General features: G+C 46.1%; 1 protein-coding gene across 1 annotated transcript in view; it reads left to right on the forward strand.

Annotated features, from left to right (window-relative positions):
* The first annotated feature begins 11,836 nt into the window (after positions 1-11,836).
* Positions 11,837-16,597, forward strand: part of mogat2 (monoacylglycerol O-acyltransferase 2) — a 56,333-nt gene continuing 51,572 nt past the window's right edge. Inside the window, exon 1 of the mRNA XM_043692485.2 lies at positions 11,837-11,973. Within this exon, the coding sequence (XP_043548420.1) occupies positions 11,880-11,973 (94 nt within the window). The 5' untranslated portion in view covers positions 11,837-11,879. The remainder of the gene's footprint in view (positions 11,974-16,597) is intronic.

Genomic DNA, 16,597 nt, shown 5'->3' on the forward strand with positions numbered 1-16,597 from the left:
GTGAAAACATAGAATATGGAACATAGAAAAGTACAGCATAGAACAGGCCCTATGCCCCACGATATTGTGCCGAGACTTAATCTGAATGTAAAATATAGTAACTTAACTTACACACCCCTCAACTCACTGCGATCCACGTGCATGTCCAGCAGTCGCTTAAGTGTCCCCAATGACTTCACTTCCACCACCTCAGCTTGTAATGCATTCCATGCATTCACAACTCTCTGCATAAAGAACCTACCTCTGATGTCTCCTTTGTATCTTCCTCCTAATATCTTCAAACTATGACATCTCGGACCAGTCAATCCTGCCCTGGGGAAATGTCTCTGGCTATTGATTCTATCTATTCCTCTCCTTATTTTGTACCCCTCGATCAGGTCTCCTCTCTTCCTCCTCCTCTCCAGAGAGAAAAGTCTGAGCTTATTCAACCTTCTTCATAAGGCAAGCCCTTCAGTCCAGTCAGCATCCTGGTAAACCTTCTTTGCACCCTCTCCAAAGTCTCTGTATCTTTCTAATAGTAGGGCGATCAGAACTGCACACAATAGTCCAAGTGTGGTCTCACCAGGGTCTTGTAGAGCTGTAGCAAAACCTCGCAGCTCTTAAACTCGATACCCCTGTTAATGAAAGCCAAAACACCATATGCTTTCTTAACAACTCTATCCACTTGGGTGGCAACTTTGACGGATTTATGTCCTTGCACACCCAGATCCCTCTGTTCCTCCACACTGCCAAGAATCCTGTCTTTAATCCTATATTCAGCATTCGAGTTCGACCTTCCAAAACGCATCATTTCGCATTTATCCAGATTGAACTCCATTTGCCATTTCTCAGCCCAACTCTGCATCCTGTCTCTGTCACGCTGCAGCCTACAGTAACCCTCTATACTATCGATGACACCTCTAACCTTTGTGTCACCTGCAAATTTACTAATCTCCTCATCCAAGTCATTTATAAAAACTACAAAGCGCTGAGGCCCAAGAACAGAGCCCTGCAGGATACCATTCAATACTGACCACCAGGCAGAATACTTTCCATCTACAACCACTCTCTGCCTTCTGTCAGCCAGCTTATTCTGAATCCAGATAGCCAAATCTCCCTGTATCCCATACTTCCTGACTTTATGAATGAGCCCACCATGGGGAACCCTGTCAAATGCCTTGCTGAAATCCATATACACCACATCCACTGCTCGACCTCATCGACCTGTCTTGACACCTTCTCAAAGAACTCAATAAGATTTGTGAGGCATGACCTGCCCCTCACAAAGCCATGCTGACTGCCTTTAATCACACTATGCTTTGCCAAATAGTCATAAATCCTATCCCTCACGATTCTTTCCAAAACTTTGCTGACCACAGACGTAAGACTGACACCTGAGGCCTTTCACCTGCTTTCCATCGTCTTGGGCTTCTTTTTAACCTACGGTAAACAATTACCAGTGCTCTCTACACTTTGTTTCTTTGTGTAGGATCTCTCCTTCTCCCAATTTCTATCCCTCACGGGATGAAATTATGGCCAGAAGCTAAACTTTGCCTTATGCACCAATGCATATTCATCTGCCATCTCTGCTGCTCTTCTCACTTCTTGAACGTTCTGTTCTTCCACATCATAGAGCAATGGAGTCATAGAGATGTACTGCATGGAAACACCACCCATGCCCTCCACCTCTTCCAAGACTTCCGTTTCCCCGGCCCCCAGAGCCTCATCTTCACCATGGATATCCAATCCCTCTACACCTCCATCTGCCATGACCAGGGCCTCCAAGCCCTCCGTTTCTTCCGCTTCCAATGTCCCCAATAGTACCCTTCCACTGACACTCTCATTCATTTGGCCGAACTAGTCCTCACCCTTAACAATTTCTCCTTCGAATCCTCCCACTTCCTCCAAACCAAAGGGGTAGCCAGGGGCACACGTATGGGCCCCAGCTATGCCTGTCTCTTTGTTGGCTACGTAGAACAGTTGATCTTCCGTAATTACACCGACACCACTCTCCACCTCTTCCTCCGCTACATTGATGACTGCATTGGCGCCACCTCGTGCTCCCGCGAGGAGGTTGAGCAATTCATCAACTTCACCAACACATTCCACCCTGACCTTAAATTTACCTGGACCATCTCTGACACCTCCCTCCCCTTCCTGGACCTCTCCATCTCCATTAATGATGACCGACTTGACACCGACATTTTTTACAAACCCACCGACTCCCACAGCTACCTGGATTACGCCTCTTCCCATCCTACCTCCTGCAAAAGTGCCAAACCGTATTCCCAATTCCTCCGCCTCCACCGTATCTGCTCCCAGGTGGACCGGTTCCACCACAGAACACACCAGATGGCCTCCTTCTTTAGACCGCAATTTCCCTTCCCACGTGGTTAAAGATGCCCTCCAACGCATCTCGTCCACATCCCGCACCTCCGCCCTCAGACCTCACCCCTCCAACTGTAACAAGGACAGAACCCCCCTAGTGCTCACCTTCCATCCTACCAACCTCCGCATAAACTAAATCATCCGCCGACATTTCTGCCACCTCCAAAAAGACCCCACCACCAGGGATATATTTCCCTCCCCACCCCTTTCCGCTTTCCACAAAGACCATTCCCTCCGTGACTACCTGGTCAGGTCCACGCCCCCCTACAACCCACCCTCCCATCCTAGCACCTTCCCCTGCCACCGCAGGAATTGCAAAACCGGCGCCCACACCTCTGATGAAGGGCTTTTGCACGAAACTTCGATTTTCCTGCTCCTCGGATGCTGCCTGAACTGCTGTGCTTCTCCAGCAACACTCTAATCGAGAATCTGGTTTCCAGCATCTGCAGTCATTGTTTTTGCCTGCATGGAAACAGAGCCTTCAGTCCAACCCGTCCATGTCGACCAGATATCCCAACCCAATCTAGTCCCACCTGCCAGCACCCGGTCCATATCCCTCCAAACCCTTCCTATTCATATATCCATCCAAGTGCCTCTTAAATGTTGCAATTGTACAAGCCTCACCATTTCCTCCGGCAGCTCATTCCACACACATACTACCCTTTGTGTGAAAACGTTGCCCCTTAGGTCTCTTTTATATCTTTCCCCTCTCACCCAAAACCTATGCCCTCTAGTTCTGGAGTCCCCCACCCCTGGGAAAAGACTTTGTCTATTTATCCTATCAATGCTCCTCATCATTTTGTAAACCTCAATAAGGTCACTCCTCAGCCTCCGACACTCCAGGGAAAACAGCCCCAGCCTGTTCAGCCTCTCCCTATAGCTTAAATCCTCCAACCCTGGCAACATCTTTGTAAATCCTTTCTGAACCCTTTCAAGTTTCACAACATCTTTCCGATAGGAAGGAGACCAGAATTGCACACAATATTCCAACAGTGGCCTAACCAATGTTGGGAATTTGTGTTGCAGATGTTTCGTCCCCTGTCTAGGTGACATCCTCAGTGCTTGGGAGCTTCCTGTGAAGCGCTTCTGTGGTGTTTCCTCTGGCATTTATAGTGGTTTGTCTCTGCCGCTTCCGGTTGTCAGTTCCAGCTGTCCGTTGCAGTGGTCGGTATATTGGGTCCAGGTCGATGTGCTTATTGATTGAATCTGTGGATGAGTGCCATGCCTCTAGGAATTCACTGACTGTTCTCTGTTTGGCTTGTCCTATAATAGTAGTGTTGTCCCAGTCGATCTCATGTTGCTTGTCATCTGCGTGTGTGGCTACTAAGGATAGCTTAGATTCGATGGACTACCTAAAGTGCACAAACCAGACATCCCACTCAGACCAATAGTATCAGTACCAGGGACACCATCACACAAACTGGTTAAAGAACTACAGCAGAAACTGAAACACCTGATCAGCGGATCCAGACAATCTATACAATCAACGCAGGAATTCTTGGACATCATCAGAAATATACACATAGACAAGGAAGAAACTATGGTCTCATTCGATGTAACGGCACTGTTCACCTCTATCGACAAAACCCTAGCCAGAGAAACAATAGCCAACCTGCTGGACATACAGAACAGACAACAGGACAGTGAACCTATCAACAAGGACGGCATACTCAAACTACTGGACCTGTGCCTCACAACACACTTCACTTTCAACAACCAAATATATGAACAAATCAACGGCACGCCCATGGGCTCACCCATCTCTGGACTCATAGCAGAAGCGGTAATGCAAAGATTAGAACAAACAGTCTTACTGCAAATTCAGCCCAAACTCTGGGTCAGATATGTTGACGACACCTTTGTAATAATTAAAAACACAGAAATAGAGAACACATACCAGATCATCAACGCCACACTCACAGGAATCTGATTCACTAGAGAGGAAGAAAAGGACAACCAACTCCCATTCCTAGACGTGATGGTACAGAGAATACCGAACGGAGAATTCACCACAAAGGTACACAGGAAAGCCACACACACAGACCAAGTCCTGAACTACGAAAGCAACCACCCCAACACACACACAAGAAGTTGCACCAAGATACTGTTCAAAAGGGCCACAACACACTGCAGCACACCAGAACTGCAAAAAGAGGAAGAAGAACACCTATACAATGTATTCGCCAAAAACGGATATCCCCGCAATTTCACCAACAGATACCTAAGGGAAAGACAACGGAATGAGGACATGCCGCAACCCAAAGGACTAGCCACACTACCATACATCAAGAGCATTTCCGAACTGACAGCCAGACCACTGCGACCACTAGGACTCATAACAGCACACAAACCAACAGCCACTCTCAGACAACAACTCACCAGAACGAAGGACCCAATACCCAGCATGAGCAAAACCAATGTAGTGTACAAAATCCCATGCAAGGACTGCACAAAACACTACATAAGACAAACAGGAAGACAGCTAATGATCCGCATCCATGAACACCAACTCGCCTCGAAATGACACGACCAGCTATCCTTAGTAGCCACACACGCAGATGACAAGCAACATGAGTTTGACAGGGGCAACACTACTATTATAGGACAAGCCAAACAGAGAACAGCCAGGGAATTCCTAGACGCATGGCACTCGTCCACAGATTCAATCAATAAGCACATCGACCTGGATCCAATATACCGACCACTGCAATGGACAGCTGGAACTGACAACTGGAAGCGGCAGAGACAAACCACTATAAATGCCGGAGGAAACATCACAGAAGCGCTTCACAGGAGGCTCCCAAGCACTGAGGATGTCACCTAGACAGGGGATGAAACATCTGCAACACAAATTCCCAGCTCGGCAAACAGAACCACAACAACGAGCACCCGAGCTATAAATCTTCTCCAAACCTTTAACCAATGTCCTGTACAATCACAATATGACCTCTCAACTCCTGTACTCAATACTCTGACCAATAAAGGAAAGTATACCAAATGCCTTCTTCACTATCTTTGTTCAGCAACACTCGCTAGGACCTTACCATTAAGTGTATAAGTCCTGCTTAGATTTGCTTTCCCAAAATGCAGCACCTCGCATTTATCTGAATTAAACTCCATCTGCCACTTCTCAGCCCATTTGCCCATCTGGTCAAGATCCTGTTGTAATCTGAGGTAACCCTCTTCGCTGTCCACTGCACCTCCAATTTTGGTGTCATCTGTAAACTTATTAACTGTACCTCTTATGCTTGCATCCAAATCATTGATATAAATGACAAAAAGTAGAGGACCCAGCACTGATCCTTGTGGCACTCTCCTGGTCACAGGCCTCCAGTCTGAAAAACAACCCTCCACCACCACCCTCTGTCTTCTACCTTTGAGCCAGTTCTGTATCCAAATGGCTAGTTCTCCTTTTATTTCGTGAGATCTAATCTTGCTAATTAGTCTTCCATAGTGAACCTTGTCGAACACCTTACTGAAGTTCATATAGATCACGTCTACCGCTTTGCTCTCATCAATCCTCTTTGTTAATTCTTCAAAAAACTCAATCAAGTTTGTGAGACATGATTTCCCACGCACAAAGCCATGTTGACTATCCCTAATCAGTCCTTGGCTTTCCAAATACATAGGAGAAAGTGAGGACTGCAGATGCTGGAGATCAGAGCTGAAAATGTGTTGCTGGAAAAGCGCAGCAGGTCAGGCAGCAACCAAGGAGCAGGAGAATCGACGTTTCGGGCATAAGCCCTTCTTCAGGAATTCCTGAAGAAGGGCTCATGCCTGAAATGTCGATTCTCCTGCTCCTTGGATGTTTTGGATGTTTCCAAATACATGTGCATTCTGTCCCTCAAGATTCCCTCCAACAACTTGCCCACCACTGATGTCAGGCTCACCGGTCTATCGTTCCCTGGCTTGTCTTTACCTCCCTTCTTAAACAGTGGCACCACGTTTGCCAACCTCCAGTCTGCCGGCATCTCACCTGTGACTATTGATGATACAGATATCTCAGCAAGAGGCCCAGCAATCACTTCCCTAGCTTCCCACAAAGTTCTAGCCTACACCTGATCAGGTCCTGGGGATTTATCCTCCTTTATGCGTTTCAAGACATCCAGCACGTCCTCCTCTGTTAGATGGACATTTTACAAGATGTCACCATCTATTTCCCTACAGTCTATATCTTCCATATCCTTTTGCCCAGTAAATACTGATGCAAAGTATTCATTTAGTATCTCCCCCATTTTCTGCGGCTCCACACAAAGGCCGCCTTGCTGATCTTTGAGGGGCCCTATTTTCTCCCTCGTTATCCTTTTGTCCTTAATGTATTTGTAAAACCTCTTTGGATTCTCCTTAATTCTATTTGCCAAAGCTATCTCATGTCCCCTTTTTGCCCTCCTGATTTCCATCTTAATTATACTCCTACTGCCTTTATACTCTTCTAAGGATTCACTCGATCTATCCTGTCTATACCTGACATATGCTTCCTTCTTTTTCTTAACCAAACCCTCAATTTCTTTAGTCATCCAGCATTCCCTATACCTACAAGCCTTTCCTTTCACCCTGACAGGTATATACTTTCTCTGGATTCTCATTATCTCATTTCTGAAGGCTTCCCATTTTCCAGCCGTCCCTTTACCTATGAATGTCTGCTCCCAATCAGCTTTCAAAAGTTCTTGCTTAATACCATCAAAATTGGCCCTTCTCCACTTTCGAACTTCAACTTTTAGATCTGGTCTATCCTTTTCCATCATTATTTTAAATCTAATAGAATTATGGTCGCTGGCCCCAAAGTGCTCCCCCACTGACACCTCAGTCACCTGCCCTGCCTTATTTCCCAAGAATAAGTCATGTATTTCACATTTTCTAGTAAGTACATCCACATACTGAATCAGAAAATTGTCTTGTACACACTTAACAAATTCCTCTCCATCTAAACACTATGGCAGTCCCAGTCTATGTGTGGAAAGTTAAAATCCCCTACCATAACCACCCTATTTTTCTTACAGATAGCTGAGATCGTCTTACAAGTTTGTTTCTCAATTTCCCTCTGACTATTGGGGAGTCTATAATACAATCCCAATAAGGTTATCATCCCTGTCTTATTTCTCATTTCCACCCAAATAACTTCCCTAAATGTATTTCCGGGAATATCCTCCCTCAGCACAGCTGTAATGCTATCCCTTATCAAAAATGCCACCTCCCCCTCCTCTCTTGCCTCTCTTTCTATCCTTCCTGTAGCATTTGTATCCTGGAACATTAAGCTGCCAGTCCTGCCCATTCCTGAGCCATGTTTCCGTAATTGCTATGATATCCCAGTCCCATTTTCCTAACCATGCCCTGAGTTCATCTGCCTTCCCTGTTAGGCCTCTGGCATTGAAATAAATGCAGTTTAATTTATTAGTCCTACCTTGTCCCTGCCTACCCTGACTGTTTGACTCACTTCTGTTCTCAACTGTACCAGTCTCAGATTGATCTCTTTCCTTACTATCTCCCTGGGTCCCACCACCCCCCACCTTACTAGTTTAAATCCTCCCGAGCAGCTCTAGCAAATTTCCACAGCCAGTATATTTCCAATTTAGGTGCAATCCGTCCTTCTTGTACAGGTCACTTCTACCCCAAAAGAGATTCCAATGATCCAAAAATGTGAATCCTTTTCCCATACACCAGCTCCTCAGCCATGCATTCATCTGCTCTATCCTCCTATTCCTGCCCTCACTAGCTCGTAGCACCGGGAGTAATCCAGCTATTACTACTGTCGAGGACCTCCTTTTTAAATTTCTGCCTAACTCTCTGTAATCTCCCTTCAGAATCTCAACCTTTTCCTTTCCTCTGTCGTTGGTTCTAATGTGGACAATGACCTCCTGCTGGCCCCTCTCCCCCGTGAGAACATTTTGCACTCTCTTGATCCTGGCACCAGGGAAGCAACACACCATTCTGCTTTTTCGCTGCTAGCCACAGAAACGTCTATCTGTTCCTCGAACTAGAGAATCTCTGAACACAATTGATCTCTTGGAAGCCGATGTACCCCTCGTTGCATTAGAGCCAGTCTCAATACCAGAAACTTGGCTGTTCATGCTACGGTCCTTTGAGAATCCATCGTCCCCTACATTTTCCAAAACAGCATACTTGTTTGAAATGGGTATAGCCACAGAAGGCTCCTGCACTAGCTGCCTACCTCTCTTACTCTTCCTGGAGTTAACCCATCTATGTGACTGTATCTGAGACTTTCCCCCCTTCCTATAACTGCCATCCATCACATACTGTTGCTGTTGCAAATTCCTCATTGCTTCTATCTGACTCTCCAACCAATCCATTTGATCTGATAAGATTCACAATTAACAGCATTTATGGCAGATATAGCAGTTATGGCAGTAACGCTTAAACTCCCTTTAAACTCCCAGAACTGACAAGAAGCGCATATCACTCTACTAAAGGCCATTTTTGCTCCTTCACAATCTATAGACCCAGAAAATAACACTATCTTATTCCTCTACAAAACACTGCCCCAGGTTAAATTAATAGTTATGGCTTATATTTTAAGTTTAATCAAGAGAATTATCTCCAAAAACATATAATCAAGAAAGAATCTACTCTACTCACTACTGCAGATTCTCTGTAGGCCACACTGAAAACAATGATTTACTTATCTGATTATGTGCTGTGAACATCGCCCAACAGTTCCTCCAAGATTAGTTGCGAATTTCATTGTTTGTTAATTTTCCCAGATGCACTCCGATGTCCAGCGATACACGAATTCAAACAGCAAAGGCAGTAGCTGTGCAGGTTCTCTCTCTCTCTCTCTCTCTCTCTCCTGCACTGTCCTCACCATAGAACATAGAACATAGAAGAATACAGCGCAGTACAGGCCCTTCGGCCCTCGATGTTGTGCCGATCCAAGCCCACCTAACCTACACTAGCCCACTATCCTCCATATGCCTATCCAATGCCCGCTTAAATGCCCATAATGAGGGAGAGTCCACCACTGCTACTGGCAGGGCATTCCATGAAGTCACGACTTGCTGAGTAAAGAACCTACCCCTAACATCTGTCCTATACCTACCCCCCCTTAATTTAAAGCTATGCCCCCTTGTAATAGCTGACTCCATACGTGGAAAAAGATTCTCACTGTCGACCCTATCTAAACCCCTAATCATCTTATACACCTCTATTAAGTCACCCCTAAACCTTCTTTTCTCCAATGAAAACAACCCCAAGTGCCTCAGCCTTTCCTCATACGATCTTTCTACCATACCAGGCAACATCCTGGTAAACCTCCTCTGCACCCGTTCCAGTGCCTCCACATCCTTCCTATAGTATGGCGACCAAAACTGCACACAATACTCCAGATGTGGCCGCACCAGAGTCCTATACAACTGCAACATGACCTCAGTACTCCGGAACTCAATTCCTCTACCAATAAAAGCCAGTACGCCATATGCCTTCTTCACCGCACTATTTACCTGGGTGGCAACTTTCAAAGATTTGTGTACATGGACACCAAGATCCCTCTGCTCATCCACACTACCAAGTATCCGACCGTTAGCCCAGTTCCCCATCTTTTTATTACACTTACCAAAGTGAATCACCTCACACTTAGCTACATTGAACTCCATTTGCCACCTTTCTGCCCAGTTCTGCAGCTTATCTATATCCCGCTGTAACCTGCCACATCCTTCCTCACTGTCTACAACTCCTCCGACTTTTGTATCATCCACAAACTTACTCACCCAACCTTCTATTCCCTCCTCCAGGTCATTTATAAAAATGACAAACAGCAATGGTCCCAAAACAGATCCTTGCGGAACACCACTAGTGACAGCACTCCAAGATGAACATTTGCCATCAACTACTACCCTCTGTCTTCTTCCAGCCAGCCAACTCCTAATCCAAACCTCCAACTCACCCTCAATGCCATACCTCCGTATTTTTTGCAGTAGTCTACCATGGGGAACCTTATCAAACGCCTTACTAAAATCCATATACACCACATCTACTGCTTTCCCCTCGTCCACCTCCTTAGTCACCTTCTCAAAGAATTCAATAAGGTTTGTGAGGCACGACCTGCCTTTCACAAAACCATGCTGACTATCCTTGATCACATTATTCCTATCCAGATGTGCATAAATCCTATCCCTTACAATTCTCTCTAAGATTTTGCCCACAACAGAAGTGAGACTCACCGGCCTATAGTTACTAGGGTTATCCCTACTCCCCTACCATGTGCTTCCTTTGTCTGTTCTTCTCCCTTTTAAAACTGCTGCTGTTTTGACTTTTTTTTTCCAAAGTTCCAAAGTTCCAAAACTATGCAACAGCATATGAAACAGTAATTACTGGTCCTGCAATTTGAGGAAATCACCTCCAGAACCTAAAATACCTCAAAAAAGGCACAGCTGTTACCCATCATCTCTGGAAGTGAGTTTTTGAACTCCTCCGGCCAAATAATCTCTCTTACAGCCTCATAGGTCTTATCTATTTTTTAAGGCCAGCGCTATGACAATGTCTAATTCTTTCTAACTCACAATGTTAAGTTTGACCTGGTTCCTTCTTTATGTTTCTGAACCACTGTCCATACACTTCTGGTACTAATTCATAAGCACTCAAAATAGCCTGTATAACCTCTTCATATTCTCTTAACCCCTCATCTCACAGTGCGGCAAATACCTCACTAGCTCTGCCTACCAGTTTAGTCTGAACTAGCATTACCCATATATCCTCAGACCACTCCATCTACCTAGCCAATTTTTCAAATGAAATAAAGAAGGCTTCAGAAAACCACCTTTATCTTCAAAATGTGGCAGTGTTTTCCCATATTTGTATATACAGCTACCTCTTTTTTTCATCTCCATCCTGTTATCTTGACTTTGCTGACTAATTTGCAACTTCTGAAGTTCAAATTCTCTCTCTTTTTCTCTTTCTCTTTGTCTTTCTTCTCTCTATCCCTGCTCAGCTAAGACCTTCTCTCTTTCCTTTTCCTCACTCTCTCTCCCTTTCTCTTTCCTCTCGAGGCTGGAATCGATCCCAGGGTCCCTTTGGCTCTGGAAAAGTTCTGAATGTTGCTAAAATGTCAATGTAACACCCTTATTCAAAAAGGGAGAGAGGTTCCATGTTTGCAACCTTGTGAGTAGATGTACCCATAGCCCAATGGACTCCAGTGGTTTAAGGCAGCTCACTGCCACCTTTCCCAGGGCAATAAATGCTGGTCTAGCCAGCAATACCCGTATCCCAGAAGTGAATAAAGTTTTATGAAGAATGTAGCCATCGGAATGATTAGAATCCATTTCACACTCTGGCATTGATCTTTATCAATGAAGCAAAGTAAACTCTGCCCTTTGGCTCCCTCCCCTCCCCCTCTACATAACAATGAAAGACGCTATCTACTGTTGCTCTTTTACAACAAGTAACAATCCTTGTTTAAAGTGCACACGGTGAAAGAAGACTTTGCACTGTGACCTGACGCAGTCTCACTGATTTCCTTCTGAGATTCTGTGTGTTGAAGGGAACTCCTTGGGGGTGCCAGGATGCTCATCGATTTCGCCCCATTGAGGTTGCCATTGTATCGCCGGGCTCAGACAGCAGCTGTCCTCCAGTGGGTGTTCTCCTTCCTCGCCCTCGGTAAGTGAGTTTTGACTTCCGCAACCCTAATCCTGCCTTCCCTCTTCAGTTTCATGTTAACTAGACACTTACTGTATGTAACCTCCTGATCCTGTCAGTCCAAACTTCTTCATTCATTCCCTGCATTGAATGCAAACTCAAAACATAAAACTTACTCCAGGTACACACCGAATTAACAGTGTGACTACAGCCTTAGGTGTGGTATTTGTAAGGTTTGCAAACAAGCCCTGGTTTATTAAGTAACTAAACCTTAGTGATATTACACTCTAAGCACTTCACTCTCCATTCATACATGAATCACTGGTTTTGCCAATGCTGCACCGACATATGGCCCTCAGCTTGGAATTATTGCAAGTATCTCATTGCCAAAGAATAGTCAACAACTTGTAATCTGTTTGCCTCCAGAGAAGAGGTCAGTTATCAGAGGGCATATATTGAAGTGATTGGTGGAACGGTTGTAAATCTATGGAATTCTTTACCACCAGAGGGTTAAGTCATTAATGCTGAGATGGACAGATTATTAATCAGAAAAGGATTCAAGGATTATGGGGAAAAGGCAGGAGAGTAGAGAGCATTTCAGATCAGCCATGATCTCATTGAATGGCAAAGTCACCGCCCATTTTAATTCCCCTTCCCACTCCCTTTTCCGACATGACCATCCTTGGCCACATTGCCACAATGAACCATACTGCAAATTTGAGGAACAACATCTCGCCTTCCAGCTGAGCGGCCGACACTCCAGAGGACTCAACATTGACTCGAAACGTCAGCTCTTTTCTCTCCTTACAGATGCTGCCAGACCTGCTAAGATTTTCCAGCATTTTCTCTTTTGGACTCAACATTGAGTTCTCCGATTTCAAATAACCTCTCTTCCCATTCCCTGAATCCCTTCCCAGCTCGTCCCCATTCCTTCCACTGCCTCCTGCCATCAACTGGATTCATTCCTCCCATTGACCAACCAGGTCGTGCTGTCTATTTGTCTTCACCTATCTCCACTTCACCATCCTACTCCCGCCACCCCCTTTATCTGCAGCTCCCCCCACCCCCAGTCCTGAAAAAGGGTTACACCCGAACTGTCGACTTCGCTACCTCTTGATGCTGCCTGGCCTGCTGTGTTCTTCCAGCTTTCAGCCTGTCTAGAGCAGACTCAATGGGCTGATTGGGCTACTTCTGCTCTTATGGCTTTATGGATTAGGGGATGTGAGGAAAACTATTTTCATCCAAGAGGCAGTGGGTGTTGGGAACTCATTACCCAGTTTGAGGGTAGAGGAGGAAACCCCAAACTCATTTAAAAGGAACGTGCATCTGCACCTAAAGCACTAAAACCTGCCAGGCTACAGACCAGGGGCTGGAACGTGGGATTACAATGGGTGGCTAGCATATTCAGCTAGTACAGGCAAGATGGGCTGAATGGCTGCTTTCTGCACCGTAGCTTTTCTACAATTCTATGGGCATTTATGTGGCACCTTTCACATCCTCAGTACATACCAAAGAAGCCAACTTTTTGGAGTAGTCATAGCTGTAATTCAAAGAGATTAGACAGTAAATTTGTGCAGAGAAAGCTCCCACAAACAGCAATGCGTGAATGCCGAGATATACTATGTCCATGGGTCTGCAGTAAGCTCATGTACCACAGGAAACTTCAGTAGGAGTCAGCCAAGGCCATTCAGGCCTCAAGCCTGTCCTAATACTAAATTAGATCAAAGGCTGATCGGTGCCTCAATCCCATTTACCCATCTCAGCTCCATGTCCCTTGAGACTGTTTGGTCTCATCAATCTAACAACATCGATTGCATTCAAATAACCTCTGAAAGAACGTCCCAAGTCAATTTACAACAGTGTTTGTTAAGCCATACTTGACAGAGATAGGGCAAATAGGCAGAAACATTTCATCGTTTTAGAGATGTCAATAACGAAGAGACACAGATTTAAAGCAAGAGTCTCAAAAATTTGAAGACAACTTGAGGAAGTAATATTTGAGGAGAAAGTGAGGACTGCAGATGCTGGAGATCAGAGCTGAAAATGTGTTGCTGGAAAAGCGCAGCAGGTCAGGCAGCATCCAAGGAGCAGGAGAATCAACGTTTCGGGCATAAGCCCTTCTTCCTTTCCTGAAGAAGGGCTCATGCCCGAAACGTCGATTCTCCTGCTCCTTGGATGCTGCCTGACCTGCTGCGCTTTTCCAGCAACACATTTTCAGAAGTAATATTTGACCCAGAGGTTAAAAATCAGGAACTCACTTCGGAAGGCATGGTCTTTGGGGGAATCACACTATTGTTAAGAACTATTTAGACAATCACTTGAAATGTCAGAATACATAGAGCTGTGAGCTCAGTGCTGGGATTTGTATAGACAGGCGCTTGAGAACGATATGGACATTCTGTGCTGTTACATTCTCTGAAAAAAAATCCCCTCCCTCCACCATTGATACTCAGTTGCAGCTATGTGCACTATCTCCAAAGATTCACTGCAGAAATTCAACAAGGCTCCTCAGACCGCAGCTTCCAAACCCATGACCATTTCCATCTAGGACAAGGACAACAGATACATGGGCACACCACCTCCTGCACATTCCCTTCTAAGCACTTACTATCCTGATTTTCAAATATATCGCTCTTCCTTCAGCATCACTGGATCCTGGAATTCCCTCCCTAAGGGCTTTAGAGTCACAGAGTCATAGATGTTTACAGCATGGAAACAGACCCTTCGGGCCAACTTACTCATGCCGTCCAGTTTTCACAATTAATCTCTTCCCATTTGCTTGCGTTGGGTCCATTTCCCTGCATTCCTATCCCATCCATGTACCTGTCCAAATGTTTCTTAAATGATGAACTTATAGCTGCCTCTACCACTACCTCTGGCAGTCTATTCCAGACACTCACCACACTCTGTGTGAAAGAAAATACTCCTCCGAACCCTTTAGTCTATCTCCCCTCTCATCTTAAACTTATACCCTCTAGTTTTAAACTACCTTCCATGATGGCTGTCTACCCTTATACCTGAAACGTTGACTTCTCCACCTCCTGATGCTGCCTGGCTTACTGTTCTCTTCCAGCTTCCTGCTTGTCTACTTTGGTTTCCAGTGTTTTTGTCTCTACCTTATCTAAACCTCTCATGATTTCATACACCTCTCCAGGGGTGTAAAAGACCCAGTACAAGACCCAGTACAACCCATGGACAAAATCAACGTCAGCTACAAAATTCCATGCAAGGACTGCCACAAACACTACGTAGGACAAACAGGAAGAAAGTTAGCCACCAGGATACACGAACACCAGCTAGCCACAAAAAGACACGACCCTCTCTCTCTCGTAGCCCTGCACACGGATGAAAAAAAACACCATTTTGACTGGGACAACACATCTATCCTGGGACAGGCTAAGCAAAGACATGCCAGAGAATTCCTAGAGGCCTGGCACTCCAACCACAACGCCATAAACAAACACATAGATCTAGATACCACCTATCAACCCCTCAGAAAACGAATAGGAAATGACATCACCACAAACCCCAGAAACCCCATCCAGGACAAACATATAAATAGAAAGCAGGAGACAACAGCTTCGCTTCACTTGGAGGTTGCCACTGATGATGTTACCTGGCCAGGTAATGAAACGTCTGGATATCAAACTTACAGCTCAGCGAGCAAACCTACACCCTAACCCTTCATGATGTTATAGATCTCAATTAGATCCCCCCTCAATCTCCTTTTTTCTAATGAAACTAATCCTAACCAACTCAACCTCTCTTCATAGCTAGCACTTTCCATACCAGGCAACATCCTCAGTTCCGTCACCTCGCCTAACCCCGCCCCTTCGCCGATCTCCGACTTCATGCCTAACCCCGCCCCCACGCCCATCTCCGTCACCACGTCTAACCCCGCCCCTTCGCCTTTCGCCATCACCATGCCCGACCCCGCCCCCACGCCGATCTCCGTCCCCGCCCCCAGACCTAACCCCGCCCCCACACCCAGCTCCAGCCCCACACCAGGTCCTAGCTCCCAGCCCTGCCGTGTTTTCACCATCCCTCCAGACCTACCCCTCTCTGAGGATGAAAGATCAGTCCTCAGCAGAGGCCTCACCTTCATTCCCCTACGCTCCCGGATTGATGAATTCAACACGCGGCGTGACATCGAACAATTCTTCCGCCGCCTTCGCCTCCGCGCCTACTTCTTTAACCAAGACTCCCGCCCACCCTCTGACGACCCCTTCTCCCGCCTCCAACACACCCCATCCACCTGGACACCCCGTGCTGGCCTCCTACCTGCCCTCGACCTCTGCATAGCCAACTGCCGCCGCGATATTAATCGCCACCTGAACTCCCCCACCCCTCTCACCCACTCCAACCTCTCACCCTCGGAACGCGCAGCCCTCCACTCACTCCGTTGCAACCCCAACCTTACTATCAAACCAGCAGACAAGGGAGGCGCGGTAGTAGTTTGGCGCACCGACCTCTACACCGCTGAGGCCAAACGCCAGCTCGCAGATACCTCCTCCTACTGCCCCCTTGACCATGACCCCACCCCCCACCACCAAACCATCATCTCCCAGACCGTCCATAACCTCATCACCTCGGGGGATCTCCCATCCACCGCCTCCAACCTCATAGTCCCACAACCCCGCACCTC

The sequence above is a fragment of the Chiloscyllium plagiosum genome, unplaced genomic scaffold, assembly GCF_037043375.1.
Source record: "Chiloscyllium plagiosum isolate Xiang-an unplaced genomic scaffold, Cpla_swu_hap1 HiC_scaffold_6, whole genome shotgun sequence".
NCBI lineage: Eukaryota > Metazoa > Chordata > Chondrichthyes > Orectolobiformes > Hemiscylliidae > Chiloscyllium > Chiloscyllium plagiosum.